General features: G+C 30.8%; 4 protein-coding genes across 6 annotated transcripts in view; 1 reads left to right on the forward strand and 3 right to left on the reverse strand.

Annotated features, from left to right (window-relative positions):
* The window catches only part of LOC108689096 (protein slowmo), a 23,479-nt gene extending 13,885 nt beyond the window's left edge, over positions 1 to 9,594 (reverse strand). The window contains exons 1-3 of the mRNA XM_018195724.1: positions 9,292 to 9,594; positions 8,640 to 8,808; positions 1,414 to 1,500 (exon numbers count right to left, since the gene is read on the reverse strand). Of these exons, the coding sequence (XP_018051213.1) occupies positions 1,414 to 1,500; positions 8,640 to 8,808; positions 9,292 to 9,323 (288 nt within the window). The 5' untranslated portion in view covers positions 9,324 to 9,594. The remainder of the gene's footprint in view (positions 1 to 1,413; positions 1,501 to 8,639; positions 8,809 to 9,291) is intronic.
* A 1,004-nt stretch (positions 9,595 to 10,598) lies between these two features.
* Positions 10,599 to 12,367, reverse strand: LOC108689063 (ATPase WRNIP1-like). Its single transcript, XM_018195668.1, has 3 exons — positions 12,032 to 12,367; positions 11,110 to 11,947; positions 10,599 to 10,813 (listed from the first exon to the last, which is right to left on the reverse strand). The coding sequence occupies exons 1-3, from the start codon at positions 12,347 to 12,349 to the stop codon at positions 10,599 to 10,601; spliced, it is 1,371 nt and encodes a 456-aa protein (XP_018051157.1). The 5' UTR covers positions 12,350 to 12,367.
* Positions 12,368 to 12,731: 364 nt separating this feature from the next.
* On the forward strand, positions 12,732 to 14,810 carry LOC108689056 (phosphatidylinositol-glycan biosynthesis class W protein-like). 2 transcript variants are annotated; one of them, XM_018195658.1, is made up of 2 exons: positions 12,732 to 12,842; positions 12,917 to 14,810. In XM_018195658.1, the coding sequence occupies exons 1-2, from the start codon at positions 12,815 to 12,817 to the stop codon at positions 14,521 to 14,523; spliced, it is 1,635 nt and encodes a 544-aa protein (XP_018051147.1). In that variant the 5' UTR covers positions 12,732 to 12,814; the 3' UTR covers positions 14,524 to 14,810. The 2 variants fall into 2 exon arrangements, with proteins under 2 accessions (XP_018051147.1, XP_018051148.1); XM_018195659.1 differs by having other exon boundaries at positions 12,947 to 14,810.
* A 284-nt stretch (positions 14,811 to 15,094) lies between these two features.
* LOC108689048 (EGF domain-specific O-linked N-acetylglucosamine transferase) overlaps positions 15,095 to 15,434 on the reverse strand; it is a 3,869-nt gene continuing 3,529 nt past the window's right edge. For both annotated transcript variants that reach the window (XM_018195650.1, XM_018195649.1), the window contains exon 10: positions 15,095 to 15,350. In XM_018195650.1, the coding sequence (XP_018051139.1) occupies positions 15,096 to 15,350 (255 nt within the window). In that variant the 3' untranslated portion in view covers position 15,095. The remainder of the gene's footprint in view (positions 15,351 to 15,434) is intronic.

Below are 15,434 nucleotides of genomic sequence, written 5' to 3' on the forward strand. Positions count from 1 at the left end.
TTAACTGAAAGAACATGTTGTTGAAAAATCTGTAACTATTTTCTCGCAGTTTCTTTTTCCTAAAGCTTTGAAAGAAATAAATTGGAGAAACAATAAAATGCAATTTTCCCGTTATGCATGATATAATACATACATAAAAATCATATGTAATTTAGGCATTAATGATTCACGTAATACACGTAACCAGAAAACAATAAATTGGCGCAATAATTTTAAATCATTACAAAATGCAGTCCATTTATTCATAACATTTTCATCATTTTACCATCGAAATATGTAAAGAGAAACAGCATTGCGGGAAGAATGCTTTTATTACGCGCTAATGGAGCAACCGCTCAGCATTCTCTCTTTCTTTCCGGACGACACTTTATTAAAGTGCCATTTCGCAACAGGGACCGCGATGCATTCGCAATTTCGTTATGGTCGAAAAATCGCCCAAAAATTCTCACTTCGTTATCGCAGAAACGAGGAACTATGCGCGATGCGACCGTCGATGCGTTTCGACGCGACGCTTCCGTTGATAACCGACCGCCGAGATGAATATTATTTCTGGTAGTATACACGTCTACGGTAAAATTGTTAATATTATCACTTACGCTCGCTAATTTCAAAATTCAAATTAACTTTAAAAAATATTAAAAATAAAAATAATCAGTAATATCTAATATCTTTCCAGCAACAATAATTATGCAATTACAATACAAACCTGGTCAAATTCTCAATATTTTTTCGCACGTGTTTCTCGTGTTTAATATCTAATATATAACATCTTAAGACCAAGTTGCGAAATCGAATACCAATGCTACCAGAAAGTCATTTCAGCATATGATGCTATTCCGCATCTAATTTTAGAATTGCAATTGAATCCAAATGTCGCGACGTATTCGTATCGAATACGCAATTACGAATAAATTTGCAGAGAAAGCATCTCTTCCCCGATAAAAGTTCTCCATTAAAAAATTCAATTAAATCCACGTGACAGATATATACAATTCTAATTAAGTGAAGCAAGCACACTGCTGATGGATATTTCGGATCTACGTTAGTCTATGCATACCGGAAATATGATCGGAGATATTGGATTACGTTTAGAAATATCGTTTTTGTGGACAGCGTGTGAATGCTGTCACGTCACACAATGAGACAGCGGTTTATGCGAGAGAAAATTTTCATTTTTGCAATCTAAGCCATTCTTTTAACATAAAATATTTAAAACTATTTTTATATCAATTATATACGCTGAGAAATCTTTCTTATGAGTACAACAATCAAACGTCACATCGACGCCATATTCATTTAAAAAAATATACAACTATATTATTTCGTGATCTAAAAATTTCTCATAAATTGTATAATGCACGAAAAAGTATAACGGTTTCTTAGTCCATTTTTGAACAAAGAACAAATACTTACATTATGCGTCCTGAGGATCATTTGTTTATTCACAGGATCGACCTCGCTGCGCTCGCTGGCATAACACAAGTTCGCGTAGCCGATTAACTGTAAAAATAAAAGAAACGTATGTTCGCATTATAAGCCTTGGCAGTAAGAACGTAAAAGTCCTTTCCGTGTCAAAAAAAAATTTCGAATCATTTAAATATAGTGAGAATTGGCTGGCAAACTGCTAAAAACCGATTCGGTCACCGATAAAAATCTCGGAAGTACTATAGACAAGCACTTCCGATTTCAAACTTTCCGCGTTGAATTTAATGATAAAGCCTTCCAAACTTCAATGGCATGTTTCAGTCTTTGAGAGCTACTTTGGCTCGATTTCACGACTTTTCACATAGCGTGCTCAGCAGAGCGAAAAAAGAAATGCAATAAAATCGTAATTCATCAATATTTATCATAATGTAATATGACTAATAATGATGTAATAGATTAAGTAAAATTAACTGAGAATTAATGTATGACAATATATTGTTGCTTTCAATAACATGTCATTCTATATGGTTCAATAATCCATCAAATAAAAACATTTCTCATTACATTACATTATGATTAGAGATGTATTATAATTATTCAATTATTTCATCGACTATTATTGATATATTACAAGTACAATAGTATTAATAAGATTAATAAGATTATTTTCAGAAATTATAATAACATTCACGTTCAATCAGGAAAGTAACAACGGGCCTTTATGAAAATACACTATGTACTCATATCAGCATGTTATACGTACACAAGGCGAATTAAACAAACAAAGCAACATTTACACGAATAGCGTTGGACTCTATAGAAAGCGATAAGCGATTATTAATTGGTTCTACGTCAGAAGGTGCGCGCGGTAATTAATTTAACCACCTATAGCGGACGTTTGCATTATTCTGTTCTCACAGTCGCGTGGAAAGCATAACAAACACCCTAAATTTATGATACCGTTTATTTAATCGTTGTAAAAAAATATATCTGAGTCCTCGATCTCGATAAAACTGCAAGCCTATAAAAAATCATCAATCATAACGAACTGACACTTTTTCACGAAAAGACACTGGGCCGAAAGGGATTAATCATAAAATATTGTCAAATAAAAATAAGAGTCATCCTAGTGACAAACGATCAATCAATCAATTTTATCTCGTATTGAAATTTTTTACACACGTTGGTAGTACAGTTTAACGCTTCGACAGTCGCTTGCATCTACCGACAATCGTTAGAAATAATCGGCGATAAATAATTAAGTAATCAAAAGTATTAAACTGAGACACGATTGAAAAGCATAGGTAAAAAAAGAAAGGACAGATTTCAACTCTCTTATCAGAATTATTAAATTTCAATTTATCACACAGAAAGATACTATTCTATTGCGAAAAAAGGTAATCACTCAATTTACTTTCTTTCTTTTAAGTAACACTTATTTTTAACAAAAAATATTTTCTTGATAATAATCTTAAAATATACTTAGTACAAATTTTAAAAAAACTTAATATATATTCAAAACAAGAATTAACTTGAAAAAACGATTTTATATAATAAGCAAATCGAATTTGTTTTAATTTAATGTTTTAATTGAATCTTTAAATATTAAACTTTCTCTCTCAAAATATATTTTGAATAAATTTGATGCTTGTGATGAATTTGTGAATGTATGATCTTTTGAAATATTTGAAACAAATAATTTTTAGATGTAGTATGCATTTTTTTGTATACGAAAATTATGTAAGGTAAATTATGAGGTAAAGCGGGATAATTTGGATAAATTAACAAAAATTTTTTTGTTGCAATAGTATAGTTGCAATAGTATAGTAGTTTTTTGGTGCAATAATGTATATTTTATATATTTAATTGAATACAACTTCAATCTTTTATACAACTTGAAAATTTCTATTAATCTTTCAAATTATCTCGCTTTATCTCAGTTGCCGCAGTTTCTGATAAATTGAAAAATTATTCCCTGTTCTTTAGTTATGTTTTTTTTAGTGTATCTCAGGCTTAAATATGTCAACAATTTTTGAGTCGTCTATTCCGCCTGAAAAGAAATATAACGCCACTCTCCGTAAGTTTCCGTGGCGACGCGATATTAATAACAAATTAGCATGAGTAATTAGGTAATTAGAAAGACGCTAATTAGACTGGCACGCTAAGTACACTTTAATTATTGTTCCTCGCCGATTAATTATGCATATTCTAATTAGTCGCTCGAATAAACCGGCCTGCTTATACGAACTCTCTACCACCAATTTAAGCATTTCGCGCAAACGGACGCGATAAGTGAACTTTTCTCGCGTACTTTTTTTCCAGAGCATTTCGTTGTCGAGTGCATCCGCTAATTACTCGGATAGCATGAGTGTAGCATCGAGGGTGTAACGTTAAAAATGGTGTCGACGAAAGTGTTGCGGCCAAAATGGTCCTTCGTACTTCGTACTCGTTAAATAGTTTCTAGCGTACCTAAATACTGCAAGTTTCTGCGGCAATTGTATACAGAATATTCTATCAATAAAACTATCATATTCGATCCCCATTTGCTCGATACATATATATATTTGTGTACATATATATATTTCACTAATATATACTACATGTATGTATTTCACTTCAAAACTTTTAAACGACCTGAATGTTGATGCTCTCTTTTTACAATGTTTTAATTTAAATTGTATTTGTTTTCCATATTATTCAAAAAGTCGACAGCTTTATCCTAATTTTTAATTGTTAATCTTTAAAAATTGATAAGAACAAAGGACTCTTAATTTCAAAAACAATATAAAGAAGCAATATACAGAGCATATAGGAATCAAATTTAAAATTGTATATATATCTATTTTTGTTTAATTAATTACAAAGTATTATATTTTTTATCAGAATTTCCATGTTTTATAAGTTTTAAATTTGATTCCTTATATACCTTGTATAATCTTTATATTGTTAATCTTTAATTATTATGTAACTTTTAACAATGAATAATGTTACAAGAAACAGAACATATAAAGATGAAACTCCTCATTAATCTCGTCAATTATTTTGATAGGCTTTTAGATCTTTTCGTAAAATAAGTCTCTCATACGAACTCTTATCGTCGGCCATGTATTGGACAATCTCTTTAGCTCCACCATTCCTTGAACAGCTTATATGTGATACTATGAGTCGAGTCACTCGAACGAGCGGTTGCACAACGAAACGGCCCAGAGAAATGGCCGAGCTTATAGAAAATCTGACGAGAGGAAGCGATTCGCCGAGCCGAAAGGGATTCGACGCCCCGGAATCTCCAGTATTCCGGCGAAGGCACCGTGGGATAGCAAAGGATTGGGAATCCGGGAGAACAGAGAGTTGCCCGAGTATTCCAGAAGGCAGACGCGTCTGGCTGGACGATTGCCAAATGGCGTAACATTGAGCGTGCTCATTATGAAAGTTGATGTTAGTGCGGATGTTGTTTTGCAATTCCCCGAGTCCCCGGCACCTTCTTTTTGCGCATGTTTGTCGAAAGTTTCGAATTTCCGGGTCTCCGCATTGCTGCGACGGAGATTGCTAGACTGGGGTAGTGAATAGCATGAGGTTTTTGCCGACATGCCACGGGCAAAAGAGGTGAATGATTCTGTTACGTTGCTTCATAGATTGATTTCTTGTCGCTTGCCGGAGATCAGTGCAACGTCAATTTTACTGTGCGAACGACCGTGAAAAAGCTGTGCCAACTGATAAAATTACATATCAAAGTGCAATATCATTCAACTTTTTTACGAATAACAGAAATAGAAAGTCTCTACAACGATGTCGTTTCTCTAAGAAATTATTATGCAGCATTAATACTCTATTAAGATACCTATATAAAATGATAGGAATTAATTGACCAAGTTTTTCAAAAAAAGAGTCTCCATATAAAACATTTATACATTCAATACATTCAATATAAATCTAATAATAATAAGAGTTAAGTTATACATATATGAAATAAAATTCATCGTAAATTACTAAATATTTACATTTCGATCTAAAATATCTTTATACGTCATGTTAAAACAACTTTTCTCACAAGATTTCATTAAAATCAAACATCAATTGATTGCCGAATCATAAATAACGAATCAAATGTAATATCTTTCGCTGCGTTTGAAGTTCATCTTCTCATCAAAATATCGAGAAATTTCAAGGATAAACATAAATATACTAGTCTTTTTCACGTTAAAACTAGACATTCTAAAAATATACAAATAATATTAGATATCCTTTATTTTCTGAAGCTTCCCAGACAACACACATGTCTAAAAGACGTCATAAAGATATACATGTCTAAAAGGTATCTAAAGAGATTTTCTAGACAACGCGTATTATCTAAATTATCTTAATTCAAAGGCACACACAGAAATAGTGGCGTAATTTTAAAATTTAAATTTTTTTAAGACATTTATTTTGGAATTGTTTTAGTAAGAAAACAGAAATTAAGAAATTTATATATTAAAAAATACAAATAAACATATTTATTTCAAAAAGAAACCAATTGATAAAATCTAAAACTATTCATTGTAAGTTATTTTTTTCGTATGTAGCATTAGTTCAAGTTTATAGCAATAGTTACGTGACTTTACGCGTGAAGAAAAAAAAAAGAAATTGTAAAGGTCTTTAAGTAATTGCAAGTCAATAATTTATTCAAGCGTTACTGGCAGCGACATCGAGTCACAAAGGTTTCGAGAAGGTCATTCTGAAGAATTCGTACGTAAATGAAACAGTTTTATCGGCACGCCGTGAGAGTGCGCCGAAAAAAATCGATAAACTGAGTTGTAGATAAGTTCCACAGTTATGACTGATTCGCAATCATCATTAGAGAATTATGATTCAAGTTTGATAAGCTGCGAACAATTACAAGTATTTACATCCTGCAGATCCTATACAGACACATTTTCATTCACAATCTTATATCTGAGAAAAAATAAAGACGCAATGCGATTCAAAGAAAAATAAAAATAAAAGTAAAATTCATATACGTAATACAAAAGAAGCAAAGAATAGCTAATGCTAAAATTCATGTTTTTATTTCATTCCTTTATATTAATTAAAAAAAGCTGTCGATAAGTTCTCTCTCGCGAAGTTACCATCCGCTCACTCTGTGTATTTCAACCAGTAAAGTCGATTTAAGCGGCGACCTTGTAGCAGGTCGGTGCCCATGTGATTACATTACTATACTGAACAACATGCTGGAATGTTCTTTATAATAACGCGGCTGATACTTAGGCCCGTTTTATACAGTGTTTTATTTGACGCACTGAAGTATCTCGAAGTATCGAGAATGAGACATATATATATGAAACATGTGTGTATGTGATTGAAAAAAATAAATTTCTGATGAAAATGTTAGATAAATAGTTAGTTGCTTATTGCAAAATGCATAATTTTTTTAATAAACAACTATGTGTTTTCTTTTATCAATTCATTTATCTCATTATTCTGTGTATAAAGATAGTTATTAAGATATAATTATTAAAAAATGAATAGTTTACAAGATATTTAATATTTCATATTAATATATGTTAGAATAATGTAAAATAACTCGAAAACTATTTTTTATATCTCTATCTTAATATTTTTATATGTAGAATAATTAGAGGAATCATGTTATGTAAAAAAATTATGTAAAAAATAATTCCATTTAAAAAAAAGAGGATCTTTATATCTTTTTGGCGTCTCCAATTAAAAAAAAACATGACCAAAGTAGTAATGTCCTCCTCGAAACCTTTCTGAAATTCTTTTCAGTCTCATTTTCGAGATATTTTAATGTATTAATTAAAACGAACATCCTGTGTTACCTAAAGATTAAAGGTTACCAAGACAATTTCATTAATAAAATTCATCCATGAAAGTTTTGATAACCTTTAATCTTTAGCAATTATAACATGTGGAAATAAGCATTAATGTAATTTTCCGTCACAAACAGATTCTTTTTATAATCTAATTACACAAATTGTGTAATTAGGATATATTCTTTCCTTGTTAATTGTTAACTAGCATGATTGAATCCAAGTAATTACGGATTAAATTACAACAAAAATGTTTTTTAATAGTAAATTTGTCCTATTTTGGATTTTGAATGTATAATATCTACATTGATAAAACATGAGATATACAAATGAACTTTTATTGTCCTCACTATCAATTAAGTCCATTCGAAATTCAATCCGTTATGAAAATATATAATTATTGTGGGATAAAAATTCTTCTAAATAAATTACGAAAGTAACTCTCAATAATTAGCCTCTCAATTAGCTCGAAAACTGTGTTTTTTAAAAAGACAAGATAAATCTTTGAATCAAAGATAATTAAGACAGTATAATTAAAAGATCATAATTAATTAGATAATTTAGATCATAATTAGAAAGCATAATATCTTTCACATTATTGACTTTATGAAACACTATAGCATTTTCTGTATTCTACATTAATCGTAGGCTAATATTTCATTTGTTGTATGATAAAGTTTTCAAATGTATTGATTGATTAAAAAATTCAGGATTTCTGAAAACTTGAGAACTTCTCTATTTCTACAGTCAATTAAAACGGTCATTGAAAAATTTGTCATACATCAAACGAAATATTATCTGCGTCTATAGAAAATACTTCGGTTATGAAGCAAACTTTTTAGAACTATACATGATTAGAAGTATACATAATACTGGCTTGATATATCCACTTGATATCTAGATAGTATTTCGTAAAAAGACACGTGATAGCTACATGTAACTACTGGTAGTGACATCGTGTTCGCGTTACCGTTGTCAGGGTCGACAATAGTAGTTCGAAGAATGTTACGAACGACATCGAAATAAATTAAATTATTGAAATCTAATAAAAAAAATAGCAAAAAATGTATCTTCAAATATTATATAACAAAAAATATTTCTTACAATTTTATATAAAAAAATATTTAATATTTAAAAAAAAAAAATTTATATTCTCATATATTTTCTATATTATATAAATATTATGTTATAAAAATTTGTTATACGAAAATAACTTCGCTATATAATTTACTCTAATATTATTTGTAAAAATAAAAAATTTCCAATTATTTATTTCGCGACTGCAATACGGATGGTACTGATTAAAGGTTAGAGTTGGAGGTAAGGTTAGACCTAGGTATGCTAAAGTCTAAAGTGATATTGAACGCGCGCCAATGTGACAGCACGTGGGAAAATTATAAGACATACTGCTTGCGTCCATTTAGGAAAGCCCCATTGGGTAGAAACGACGAGTCTGTGGGTATGGAGAACACCATTGACCACTTCTCTGTCGATTACATCCGCTCCAATAACCGAAGGCACCATAGGATTGGGATACTTTCTCCATGCAGCCTGCGCTACTGTCTCCCAAGGATGACTGCAAAATAAAATTATTGTCCTTATTATCAAAGAAGAATCGCGTCAATATAATTCCTAAAAATTTATTCGACGAAATTATCCTCTAGTTAGGAGAAAGTGAAAAGAGAAAATGCTTCTTAAATTTAGGTTAAGTCAAGTCAGCTATAACAGATATAAATGGGCTGTCTTAATCTTCTTTTTGAGCACAAAATATTCGCGAATTTTTGAAAAGAATAGATAAAACCAGATTGGCTCCTGAAAGCCCTTTACATTTTGGAGATAACCCACATTCATTACTAGGTTACGTTGTCGATAAGAAATTCACTTTTAAAACTGTAGAAGTATAAAGATTGTGTAACGAGGACGTGTGTTGCATTACGATCTTTACACGTTACAAAATCTGAAAATTTGGGATACCTGACGAATTATATGAGGATAATTGTATCAAGTAGCATAATATACAGCGAAGTACTTATCCTGTAGAGCCACATTTTAAACTCACTCAAAGGTATGCTCTGACGTCCAGATTTTCATAGCGTTATGGATAGGGCGAACGACTGCATGTAGGATGGGCACCGTAATTTAACGTGCGACACGTGAGCGGAATAGGCTGTCACGATATCGGGCGTCCTCCGTTCGTCGAGCCGTCTTTGAAGATGTGTGATGTAAGTGGAAATGATCGCTTTCGTGACGACAATGTACTCTATATGCCCCCCCGATAACAGCGTCAAGCCAATAGTTGGTTGTTTGCATTTAGTGTCCAACGTCATTGGTCGATTGCATATGGCGCGCCAATATCAAACGTGATCAAACGTATATATTCCGCATCGTATTATAACATATCAAGTTCAACATTACGAAGTCCCGCGAATAAATAAACACTTGAGATTGTGATAGTAGTTGAATAATTAATTAAATATTAATAATTTTACCGACAATTATGAATGTATGAATTATTGATTAATAGATTATCTAAGTAATAATCGATATTGACATGATATATATCATCTTGATATGATAGACTTGACGTTTCACTGAATTTTATATTAATTTGACGTCATTGTAATATTGCGTGTTATTTGAATAGAGGCTACTTTTAATCGTTCAATCTTAGGTTAGAAAGAATGATAACAATTTTAACTTAACCTTTAGAGAACGAGTTGGTTTTCGGACTCTATAATTTTCAATTTAATATTTTAGAGATAGATGCTATAGTAAATGATTTATGAAGAATCTGAAATCGATATATTAGTTTCTCTTCTAAACGGTAAAATTTGTTTTTTAAGCTCTATTGTATGTGTGTTGAAATGTTTCATCAGAATAATTATTTTCAATAATGGAATAAGATTATATGAAAATTTTCAAAATGGAGAGACAAGAAATATGTCAATACATATCAGTACTCTATAGAATAATTACACATGCAATGAAAAAGCAATTGGAATTTGAAAATAAAATCCAATGATTACATTAAATTAATTTAAATTATTAAAAGCCGATAAATTGAAGCCGATAACTTTCCATCTTCTAGAAGCTAATTTTGTTTGAATATTGAAGGCTTTTTTTAAAATAGATACAAATAAATAACAAAAGTAGATATATAATATAAATTTTATATTAATCATTTACAAATTTTGCTTTTTTTGAAAGCAATCAAAACATTGTAACTCTATAAGTAAACAGGTACCATCGTACATTCTTAGCGTATTAAATTATTGATACCTGTAAGACAAAAGTAACAATTTAGTATAAAAAATTAAAATAGTAATAAATATACAGAGATAATAAAAAAATTATATTGAATCTACTTTATAGCTTTCTGTCCGAATTGTATCTCATGTGTAATGGCACAGCCGGTTGAGGACCTTCATATTCCAAAATCATCTTTTCAGCTGCTTTTAATGCATTATATATTAATCGAGACTTGGGTGCTTTCGCTAAGTAAACTGTGCATTGTCCCAAAAGTACGTCACATTCTGGCATACCAATCATTTGACAGCCATGCATTGTATGAACAGCTACACCTGAATTTTTTAAACAATTTAATTGTACTCTAAAAAATACAGATATGAATTTAATATCATGCACGATGTTCATATAATTTCTTACTATGTTAATGTTGATATTAACATCAGTTGATATTATTTACTGTGTTTTAAATCTACATGTGTTAATGTTAATCTTAAGATCATGGATTTTAAAGTAGATATTGATATAAACATCAACATAGTAAAAATTATTTAAACACTGTATAGTGTTAAATCCACACCCATTATTTTTAGAGTATGGACTATGAAATGAATATATCTTGTTTCTTTACCTAAAGCATCTGGATCTGCCAAACCAATGTCTTCACTAGAAATTCTAACTAATCGTCTTGCAATATTTACCGGATCTTCCTTAGCTGCCATAATTCTGGCCAACCAATACAGAGAAGCATTTGTCTTACCAGCTCTTATCGATTTATGAAGTGCGGAATATATGTGATGGCTCTGATTGGCTTCTTTTTCAGAAAGCGTGTGTGTTTTTATTAAACCTTTTTTAATATCTTCCAGAGTTATTATTATATCATTATTGCATGATGTTTTTGATCCATCTACTTGCCTCGCAAGCGTTGCTAATTCTAGAGCATTCAGGGCTACACGTGCATCACCATCGCATGCTCCTGCTAACCATTGTATTGTATTATTATCAACATGATATTTAAGTTTTGTATTGGAATGGAATTTAATCTGCTCTCTATTGTTTATCTGTTCTTTTTCTCGTACATCAAGCATCTTTCCATTTATATATTCTAATGCCTTATGAAGAATTTCTGTTACATTGCACTCTGTTAATTTATTTAACACAAACATGCGGCAGCGACTTAGTAGAGCTGGATTTAAACTGTAAAATGGATTTTCAGTGGTACAACCAATTAAAGTAAATATTCCTGTCTCTACGTGTGGCAGAAATATATCTTGCTGAAGTTTATTGAAACAATGAATTTCATCCATAAAAACAATGGTCTTGCATCCAAATTTTGATTTGTCCTTTGCTACGGTAACAGCATCCTTTATATTTTTTACACCAGAACTGGCTGCAGATAGATTCACAATGTGCACCTTGTTACTTGTTAATTTTCTGCTTAAACATGCTATTATATTCGCCAAGGATGTCTAAAACATAAATTGCAAATGATCATAAATATCATAACTATTATAAAATAGCTATATAAAAATGGAGAATAAAACTAACTTTACCTTTCCACATCCAGGTGGACCCCAGAATATCATGCTAGGAATCTCTCCCTTCTCTAATAAATAATTTAAAACTGTGTCTGGGCCAATGATTTGTTTTTGCCCCACATAAGCTTCAATATTCATTGGCACCATTCTTTCAGCAAGTGAAATACGTTTCAGTGTTTCTAAGGATTGTACTGTGGAATGTTTTATAAAATTATGTCCAGACATGTCAATGATATCGCTTGATATTTGATTATGTATTTTTAATTTTTTCACTTTATTGTTTGCGACAAAATCTTCATTGAAAGGAAATGATCTCTTAATTTTCACTTCCATGTAACTCGCTTTTTTGGTTATGTTATTCCTTTCTTATGTACTAAATATATATTTGTATTTACTTAAATATTTAAACGAAGACAAATTACACTCTGACATTAATAAGCCAAAAGTATTACGCGGGAAATAATTTATTTAACACAGTGAATATTAATGCGTTGTTTTTTTAATATAAACTGATTAAATCAAATCACATTATATTACAATTTTAAAACGATATTTTAACACAACTTTGATACGATGAAAGTATAAAAGTTAGTGAAAGATCACAAAATTCATTAATATTTTTCATCAAATCGTGTAGAACAATTAGAAAAAAAAGCAAAGTGCTGCCATCTATAGAAATATGAACATCAAACGTATACTATCGTCGACGCCATGTAACAACATCAATCAATAATGTCAAATTTCTCGTACTAAATTGACATTTACTATAATGTATAATTATTGTACAAGTGACAAATAATGAATAATGAGTGGATTAATCGCAATCGTAAGTTTTTTGTTTGTCAGATATATTTTCTTCAACTGTAAAATTATAGTTGGAGCTAAAAAAAATGTTCGTAGAATGCCTGAAATTCGATTTGACAATGACAGTGCCGGCGAGCAAGGAACAATATCGATTCGAACAAGAAGCATTTGTTTCCAATCATGAGGGCACAACACCGCAAGCGGTGATTTTCACGCTTCTGCCAACCATATGGAGCATCATATTAGCAATAACAACTGTGGAAGTTCTCAAGAAGTATATATACATCCACAAAAATATAAGAGTCGTCATAGAGTTCGCGTTAACCATTATTCCGACTATTTTATGTTGTACCATACTATCGGAATACATTGGTAGCATATGCGTGATAATAATATTGGTTTCTGCACTAAACATATCACTGGTGATGCAAAAGAGAATTAATTGCTCCAATTTAAATATTACTGAGCAGCCGGTTACCGATAAAATACCCTTCATAACTAATTTTCGAGCGTTGACCAACATTATTACTGCGATTTGTATATTAGCCGTCGATTTTCATATTTTTCCACGGAAATTCGCCAAAACGGAAGTGTTCGGATATAGTTTAATGGATACAGGTGTCGGGTTGTTTGTATTGGCGAATGCGTTGGTTGCGCCGGAGGCTCGAGACTTCTCTACTTATCGTCAAGCGAGCTTTTTAAAAACTCTGACAAAAAATATGAGTAAATGCTTCCGAAGTTGCATACCTCTCTTGATATTGGGATTCGGACGATTTGCAGTAGTCGAGTACGTAGGATATCAGAAACACGTCACCGAATATGGAGTTCATTGGAACTTTTTTATAACTTTAGCTATCGTTAAATTATTTACTAGCATGATTACCAGCACTATTAACTCAAAGTATTCATATCTCTCAGGCATCTGGATATTATGCATGCATGAATACACCATAAACACCAAAGATTTAAAAACATGGATTTTAGGAGATGAGCCAAGAGACGATTTTTTCTCTGCCAATCGAGAAGGCTTAATTTCTATACCTGGTTACGTAGGATTGTATTTCGTTGGTGTAGCTATTGGGAGATTTATATATTCCACATGTCATTTGCACGCAACGTCGAGTATAGACCTTAATATGAAATTATCTTTTTTTGAAATGAAAGGACAATACATTGGACCTTTACCCTCCTTATATATTAAATTATTTATGATCTCTGCACTGATTTATTTGGCGATATTATCCTGTGGTTTTAAGATTTCCAGAAGATTAGCCAACGTTGGGTATTGCATGTGGATAGTGGTCCTAACAACTGCACTACTTAGTTTCTTAGTGTTCATACAATTTGTGCTAGAGCTAATGAATATAGCTAATTGGGTGTCAGACGGCGATAACGTATGGATTGAATACAAAATGAAAACAAGTAAAAATTTATCAGTGAATTTAAAGAAACATGTGGAGAGTAAGAAAGAAGAAAATAATGAGGATATATATAGGAAATCTTTAGAGATTTTTGATGCTGTAAATTACAACGGTCTATTTTTTTTTCTTATCAGTAACGTTATGACTGGTGTTGTGAATATGTTAATGTATACATTATATGTTAAGCAATCATTAGCTCTATTAATACTGATTATATACATGGCTGTGAATATATTCTCAGTATTAATACTTTACAGGCTCAAAATACCGATCAAACTGTGAAATATATATGTAAAAATAACGAGTCAATTTAATGAATTTACTGTTTAATGAATTTAATGTTTGATCAAGATTTTGATGATCTTGTTGAAAACAATAGACTTTCATAAGTCTTTGGTGTGTTATATAATTTATAATTTTTAAAAATATACAGTGAATTTTATCAATAATTTTTTTTATATTATAGTCCTAAGGAAATATGTTATAAATGGCCAAATATAGATATGTAATTAAATATTATATCACATATACATATAATATTAAATATATGTTATATAAGTAAACTTTAATTACAAATTAATAATTAAGAGAAAGTACTGCCAAATATGCAACTCAGACATATCGAGATACACACACACACACACACGCGCGCGCGCGCGCGCGCGCACATATCACGCATTTATTTGACTTATTAAAATAACGTATATAACGTACAATATATACATTAGTATAAAAATAATATAAAGAAAACATAATATAAGAAAATATATATGAGAAATCAAATTGATCAACATGTACTTTAGGACATTCTATTATTGTACTTCATCTGTCAATTTATTGCCTAAAAGTCCTGTTCATAATTCATCTTTGGATAATATATCCGATTTTTGTAATCGTATTGGTTCTTTAGTATTAGAAGGTTGTACTGATTTTTCATTATCTATCGTTCTAGTATCATTTTGTCTTTTGCCAAGAGAATTGTTAAACTTTTTGAATGCATTATGATGCTTTACATGATTTTTTGCAAGCGAAACGATTCTGAGGAACTCCTTAACATCGAAACTATAATTCGTAAACTTGGCGTGAGCCCCACCATCAGGATGTGTCCCCTGTAAATTATAAATAACTGTTTAAGTATACATATTTATTAATTCACAATTGCAAATTTAACTAAAAAAAATAGAATAACGTTA

Source organism: Atta colombica, unplaced genomic scaffold (genome assembly GCF_001594045.1).
Source record: "Atta colombica isolate Treedump-2 unplaced genomic scaffold, Acol1.0 scaffold254, whole genome shotgun sequence".
NCBI classification, from domain to species: domain Eukaryota; kingdom Metazoa; phylum Arthropoda; class Insecta; order Hymenoptera; family Formicidae; genus Atta; species Atta colombica.

Coding starts and splice junctions, on each gene's coding strand:
- LOC108689063 (XM_018195668.1), bottom strand. CDS start 12,349: ATGGAAGTGAAAATTAAGAGATCATTTCCTTTCAATGAAGATTTTGTC. Junction 11,948..12,031: donor GTCCACCTGGATGTGGAAAG/GTAAAGTTAGTT, acceptor TTTATGTTTTAG/ACATCCTTGGCGAATATAAT. Junction 10,814..11,109: donor GGCAGATCCAGATGCTTTAG/GTAAAGAAACAA, acceptor TAAAAAATTCAG/GTGTAGCTGTTCATACAATG.
- LOC108689056 (XM_018195658.1), top strand. CDS start 12,815: ATGAATAATGAGTGGATTAATCGCAATC. Junction 12,843..12,916: donor TGAGTGGATTAATCGCAATC/GTAAGTTTTTTG, acceptor AAATGTTCGTAG/AATGCCTGAAATTCGATTTG.